Consider the following 7,500-nt stretch of genomic DNA (forward strand, 5'->3'; position numbering starts at 1 on the left):
CCAACTAGACAGACTCCGACTCCTACAACTAGACATGTCGAGCAAAGAGGAAACAGAGGAAAACAAACTCCACACACACACACTTACACACACGCGCACACAAACAGCATCCTTACCGTACATGAATGGATGAATTGATGAGGTCCCCACCCCCTGCTTTTCACACCGAGAGAGAGGCTACTCTTCACACTCACTCGCTCTCGTTCGCTGCCTCGCTGCCTCGCTCACACACTGTGCATGTGACCAGGCTCCTATGACCTTGGCTGCAGAAGCACTGAGCTTGAGAACAATGCTTGTGCACACACACACACACACTGGTACACACACACTGGTACACACACACACCCTCAGAGAGCCAGACATACCCCGTACTCTGTGATGTTAATCCTCGCAGCACAGAACACACGCCCCACTCTTCATTCATGCATGCGCAGTTACAGAGGTAGCAGAGACAGAGACCGTGCTGGAGTGAGCAGGCGCATTAGAGAAAGAGAGAGACAGAGAGACAGAGAGAGAGACTGTGCTGGAGTGAGCAAGCGTGTTAGAGAGAGAGAGAGAGAGAGAGAGAGAGAGAGAGAGAGAGAGACAGAGAGAGAGCTAGACCGTGCTGGAGTGAGCAGGCGTGTTAGAGAGAGAGAGAGAGAGAGAGAGATAGAGAGGGAGCGAGACCGTGCTGGAGTGAGCAGGCTCTTCAGAGAGAGAGAGAGAGAGAGAGAGAGAGAGAGAGAGGGGAAGAGATAACGTGACAGAAAAAGCCAGAAAGAAAATCAATTGGCGTAGCTGTACTTTCATCACTGTCTCCCCCCAGACCTCCCTCCCCATCCCTCCCTCCCCATCCCTCCCTCCCCCAGTCCTCCCTCCCTCCCCATCCCTCCCTCCCCATCCCTCCCTCCCCCAGTCCTCCCTCCCCATCCCTCCCTCCCCCAGTCCTCCCTCCCCATCCCTCCCTCCCCCCAGACCCCCCTCCCCATCCCTCCTTCCCCCAGTCCTCCCTCCCCCAGTTCTCCCTCCCCCCAGTCCTCCCTCCCCCAGTCCTCCCTCCCCCAGTCTCCCTTCCCCAGTCCTCCCTCCCCCAGTCCTCCCTCCCCCCAGTCCTCCCCCCCAGTCCTCCCTCCCCCAGTCCTCCCTCCCAGTCCTCCCTCCCCCCAGTCCTCCCCCCCAGTCCTCCCTCCCCCAGTCTCCCTTCCCCAGTCCTCCCTCCCCCCAGTCCTCCCTTCCCCAGTCCTCCCTCCCCCAGTCCTCCCTCCACCCAGTCCTCCCTTCCCCAGTCCTCCCTCCCCCAGTCCTCCCTCCCCCCAGTCCTCCCCCCAGTCCTCCCTCCCCCAGTCTCCCTTCCCCAGTCCTCCCTCCACCCAGTCCTCCCTCCCCCAGTCCTCCCTTCCCCAGTCCTCCCCCCCAGTCCTCCCTCCCCCAGTCCTCCCTCCCCCAGTCTCCCTTCCCCAGTCCTCCCTCCCAGTCCTCCATCCCCCCAGTCCTCCCCCCCAGTCCTCCCTCCCCCAGTCTCCCTTCCCCAGTCCTCCCTCCACCCAGTCCTCCCTCCCCCCTGTCCTCCCCCCCAGTCCTCCCTCCCCCAGTCCTCCCTCCCCCAGTCCTCCCTCCCCCAGTCTCCCTTCCCCAGTCCTCCCTCCCCCCAGTCCTCCCTCCCCCCAGTCCTCCCTCCACCCAGTCCTCCCTCCACCCAGTCCTCCCTCCACCCAGTCCTCCCTCCACCCAGTCCTCCCTCCCCCCAGTCCTCCCTCCCCCCTGTCTATTACACTGATTAATAAATGTTCTCATCCACAAAATCAAATCAAATCAAATGGTGACATTTACATGTTTAGCAGATGTTATTGTGGGCGTGGAAAAATACTTGTGTTTCAAGCTCCAACAGTGCAGTAATATCTAACAAGTAATATCTAACAAGTAATATCTAACAATTTCACAACATTACACACAGTATACACACACATATATATATATATATATATATATATATATATATACAGTGCCTTGCGAAAGTATTCGGCCCCCTTGAACTTTGCGACCTTTTGCCACATTTCAGGCTTCAAACATAAAGATATAAAACTGTATTTTTTTGTGAAGAATCAACAACAAGTGGGACACAATCATGAAGTGAAACGACATTTATTGGATATTTCAAACTTTTTTAACAAATCAAAAACTGAAAAATTGGGCGTGCAAAATTATTCAGCCCCTTTACTTTCAGTGCAGCAAACTCTCTCCAGAAGTTCAGTGAGGATCTCTGAATGATCCAATGTTGACCTAAATGACTAATGATGATAAATACAATCCACCTGTGTGTAATCAAGTCTCCGTATAAATGCACCTGCACTGTGATAGTCTCAGAGGTCCGTTAAAAGCGCAGAGAGCATCATGAAGAACAAGGAACACACCAGGCAGGTCCGAGATACTGTTGTGAAGAAGTTTAAATCCGGATTTGGATACAAAAAGATTTCCCACGCTTTAAACATCCCAAGGAGCACTGTGCAAGCGATAATATTGAAATGGAAGGAGTATCAGTCGTATATTGCACAAATCTGGCCTTTATGGAAGAGTGGCAAGAAGAAAGCCATTTCTTAAAGATATCCATAAAAAGTGTAGTTTAAAGTTTGCCACAAGCCACCTGGGAGACACACCAAACATGTGGAAGAAGGTGCTCTGGTCAGATGAAACCAAAATTGAACTTTTTGGCAACAATGCAAAACGTTATGTTTAGCGTAAAAGCAACACAGCTGAACACACCATCCCTACTGTCAAACATTGTGGTGGCAGCATCATGGCTTGGGCCTGCTTTTCTTCAGCAGGGACAGGGAAGATGGTTAAAATTGATTTGAAGATCGATGGATCCAAATACAGGACCATTCTGGAAGAAAACCTGATGGAGTCTGCAAAAGACCTGAGACTGGGACGGAGATTTGTCTTCCAACAAGACAATGATCCAAAACATAAAGCAAAATCTACAATGGAATGGTTCAAAAATAAACATATCCAGGTGTTAGAATGGCCAAGTCAAAGTCCAGACCTGCATCCAATCGAGAATCTGTGGAAAGAACTGAAAACTGCTGTTCACAAATGCTCTCCATCCAACCTCACTGAGCTCGAGCTGTTTTGCAAGGAGGAATGGGAAAACATTTCAGTCTCTCGATGTGCAAAACTGATAGAGACATACCCCAAGCGACTTACAGCTGTAATCGCAGCAAAAGGTGGCGCTACAAAGTATTAACTTAAGGGGGCTGAATAATTTTGCACGCCCAATTTTTCAGTTTTTGATTTGTTAAAAAAGTTTGAAATATCCAATAAATGTCGTTCCACTTCATGATTGTGTCCCACTTGTTGTTGATTCTTCACAAAAAAATACAGTTTTATATATTTTTGTTTGAAGCCTGAAATGTGGCAAAAGGTCGCAAAGTTCAAGGGGGCCGAATACTTTCGCAAGGCACTGTATATATATATATATATATATATAGATATATATAGATATATATAGATATATATATATATAACACACATCTAAAGTAAATGAATGGAATTAAGAACATAGAAATATTTGGATGAGCGGAAAATACTAAAATACAGGAGAGTAGAATACAGTATAAACATATGAGATGAGTAATGCAAAATATGTAAACATTATTAAAGTGACTGGTGTTCCATTATTAAAGTGGCCAGTGATTTCAAGTCCATGTGTATATGGAGCAGTAGCCTCTAATGTGCTACTGATGGCTGTTTTACAGTCTGATGGCCTTGAGATAGAAGCTGTTTTTCAGTCTCTCTGTTTTGATGCACCTGTACTGACCTCACCTTCCGGATGATAGCGGGGTGAACAGGCAGTGACTCGGGTGGTTGTTGTCCTTGATGATCTTTTTGGCCTTCCTGTGACATCGGGTGCTGTAGGTGTCCTGGAGAGCAGGTAGTTTGCACCTGGGGATGTGTTGGGCAGACCGCACCACCCTCTGGAGAGACCTGCGGTTCCGGGCGGTGCATTTGCCGTATCAGGCTGTGATAGAATGCTCTCAATTTTGCATCTGTAAAAGTTTGTGAGGGTTTTAGGTGCCAAGCCAAATTTATTTGAGGGGATGAGGAGAGGGGGGATGGGGGATGTTGAGATGTTGAGAAGGGATGTTGCGCCTTCTTCACCACACTGTCGGTGTGGGTGGACCTTTTCAGTTTGTCAGGGATGTATACGCCGCGAAAATTGAAGCTTTCCACCTTCTCCACTGCGGTCCCGTCAATGTGGATGGGGGGGTGCTCCCACGGCTGTTTCCTAAAGTCCACGATAAGCTCCTTTGTTTTGTTGATGTTGAGTGAGAGGTTGTTTTCCTGGAACCACACTCACAGGGCCCTCACCTCCTCCCTGTAGGCCGTCTCGGCATTGTTGGTAATCAGGCCTACTACTGTTGTGTCGTCTGCACATTTGATGATTGAGTTGGAGGCGTGTGTGGTCACACAGTCACGGGTGAACAGGAAGTACAGGAGGGTGCAAGCACCACCATCACAGTATCCTCATCAACATCATCCACAGCATCCTAATCCACACACACTATAACATCCTCATCCACAGCATCACAGTAACATCATCCACAGCATCGCAGTAACATCATCCACAGCATCACAGTATCCTCATCCACAGCATCAGAGTATCATCATCCACAGCATCACAATATACTCATCCACAGAATCACAGTAACCTCATCTACAGCATCAAACCATCCTCATCCACAGCATCACAGTAACCTCATCCACAGCATCACAGTCTCCTCATCAACAGCATCAAACCATCCTCATCCACAGCATCACAGTAACATCATCCACAGCATCACAGTATCCTCGTCCACAGCATCACAGTATCCTCGTCCACAGCATTAGAGTATCATCATCCACAGCATCATAGTATCATCATCCACAGCATCACAGTAACCTCATCCACAGCCTTTTCCAGACCGGTTCTAAGGGGATGTTCTACCATTTGTGTTCCAGACATACCTACTGTACCCAGTGAAAAGATCACCAAGGCTTCCATGTTGTTGTGTAAAATTAGACCATTTTCAGCCAGTTGTGCCAGAGAGCAGTGTGGGAGTTGTTGGCTGCATCTCACAGGGCTCTGGCCTAAAGATCCCTTTCATGTGAAGCAGCTCAGTCAGAGGTAATCTGCTTCAACTCCACTCACAGGACAGCACTTTAATAAGACAGAAACAACTAGACAACCTAACAGTCTACACACAGCAACAACCTAACAGTCTACACACAGCAACAACTAGACAACCTAACAGTCTACATACAGCAACAACCTAACAGTCTACATACAGCAACAACCTAACAGTCTACATACAGCAACAACCTAACAGTCTACATACAGCAACAACCTATCAGTCTACATACAGAAACAACCTAACAGTCTACATACAGCAACAACCTAACAGTCTACATACAGAAACAACCTATCAGTCTACATACAGCAACAACTAGACAACCTAACAGTCTACATACAGAAACAACCTATCAGTCTACATACAGCAACAACTAGACAACCTAACAGTCTACATACAGCAACAACTAGACAACCTAACAGTCTACATACAGCAACAACTAGACAACCTAACAGTCTACATACAGCAACAACCTATCAGTCTACATACAGCAACAACTAGACAACCTAACAGTCTACATACAGCAACAACTAGACAACCTAACAGTCTACATACAGCAACAACCTAACAGTCTACATACAGCAACAACTAGACAACCTAACAGTCTACATACAGCAACAACTAGACAACCTAACTGTCCACATACAGCAACAACCTAACAGTCTACATACAGCAACAACTAGACAACCTAACAGACTACATACAGCAACAACTAGACAACCTAACAGTCTACATACAGCAACAACTAGACAACCTAACAGTCTACATACGGTAACAACTAGACAACCTAACAGTCCACATACAGCAACAACTAGACAACCTAACAGTCTACATACAGCAACAACCTATCAGTCTACATACAGCAACAACTAGATAACCTAACTGTCCACATACAGCAACAACCTAACAGTCTACATACAGCAGCAACTAGACAACCTAACAGTCTACATACAGCAACAACTAGACAACCTAACAGTCTACATACAGTAACAACCTATCAGTCTACATACAGCAACAACTAGACAACCTAACAGTCTACATACAGCAACAACTAGACAACCTAACAGTCTACATACAGCAACAACCTAACAGTCCACATACAGCAACAACCTAACAGTCCACATACAGTAACAACCTATCAGTCTACATACAGCAACAACTAGACAACCTAACAGTCTACATACAGCAACAACTAGACAACCTAACAGTCTACATACAGCAACAACTAGACAACCTAACAGTCTACATACAGCAACAACTAGACAACCTAACTGTCCACATACAGCAACAACCTAACAGTCTACATACAGCAACAACTAGACAAACTAACTGTCCACATACAGCAACAACCTAACAGTCTACATACAGCAACAACCTGTCAGTCTACATACAGCAACAACTAGACAACCTAACAGTCTACATACAGCAACAACCTAACAGTCTACATACAGTAACAACTAGACAACCTAACAGTCCACATACAGCAGCAACCTAACAGTCTACATACAGCAACAACTAGACAACCTAACAGTCTACATACAGCAACAACCTAACAGTCTACATACAGCAACAACCTGTCAGTCTACATACAGCAACAACTAGACAACCTAACAGTCTACATACAGCAACAACCTAACAGTCTACATACAGTAACAACTAGACAACCTAACAGTCCACATACAGCAGCAACCTAACAGTCTACATACAGCAACAACTAGACAACCTAACAGTCTACATACAGCAACAACCTAACAGTCTACATACAGCAACAACTAGACAACCTAACTGTCTACATACAGCAACAACCTAACAGTCTACATACAGCAACAACCTAACAGTCTACATACAGCAACAACTAGACAACCTAACAGTCCACATACAGCAACAACCTAACAGTCTACATACAGCAACAACTAGACAACCTAACAGTCTACATACAGCAACAACCTAACAGTATACATACAGCAACAACCTAACAGTCTACATACAGCAACAACTAGACAACCTAACAGTCTACATACAGCAACAACCTAACAGTCTACATACAGCAACAACTAGACAACCTAACAGTCTACATAAAGCAACAACCTAACAGTCTGCATACAGCAACAACCTAACAGTCCACATACAGTAACAACCTATCAGTCTACATACAGCAACAACTAGACAACCTAAGAGTCTACATACAGCAACAACTAGACAACCTAACAGTCTACATACAGCAACAACTAGACAACCTAACAGTCCACATACAGCAGCAACCTAACAGTCTACATACAGCAACAACTAGACAACCTAACAGTCTACATACAGCAACAACCTAACAGTCTACATACAGCAACAACTAGACAAC

At 46.2% G+C, this 7,500-nt stretch overlaps 1 protein-coding gene across 9 annotated transcripts in view; it reads right to left on the reverse strand.

Moving 5' to 3' along the window:
- LOC110519577 (protein EFR3 homolog B) overlaps positions 1–7,500 on the reverse strand; it is a 55,733-nt gene that overhangs the window by 45,449 nt on the left and 2,784 nt on the right. For 2 of the 9 annotated variants that reach the window (XM_036955223.2, XM_036955221.2), the window contains exon 1: positions 117–614. The exons of 1 other annotated variant lie outside the window; for it this stretch is intronic. In XM_036955223.2, coding sequence (XP_036811118.1) covers positions 117–123 — 7 coding nt within the window. In that variant the 5' untranslated portion in view covers positions 124–614. Of the gene's footprint in view, positions 1–116; positions 615–7,500 lie in introns of those variants that run through there. 6 more of the 9 variants (XM_090211635.1, XM_036955225.2, XM_090211636.1 and 3 more) reach the window with 3 other exon arrangements.

This window comes from Oncorhynchus mykiss, chromosome 19 (genome assembly GCF_057628025.1).
Source record: "Oncorhynchus mykiss isolate SJ-2025 chromosome 19, ASM5762802v1, whole genome shotgun sequence".
NCBI lineage: Eukaryota > Metazoa > Chordata > Actinopteri > Salmoniformes > Salmonidae > Oncorhynchus > Oncorhynchus mykiss.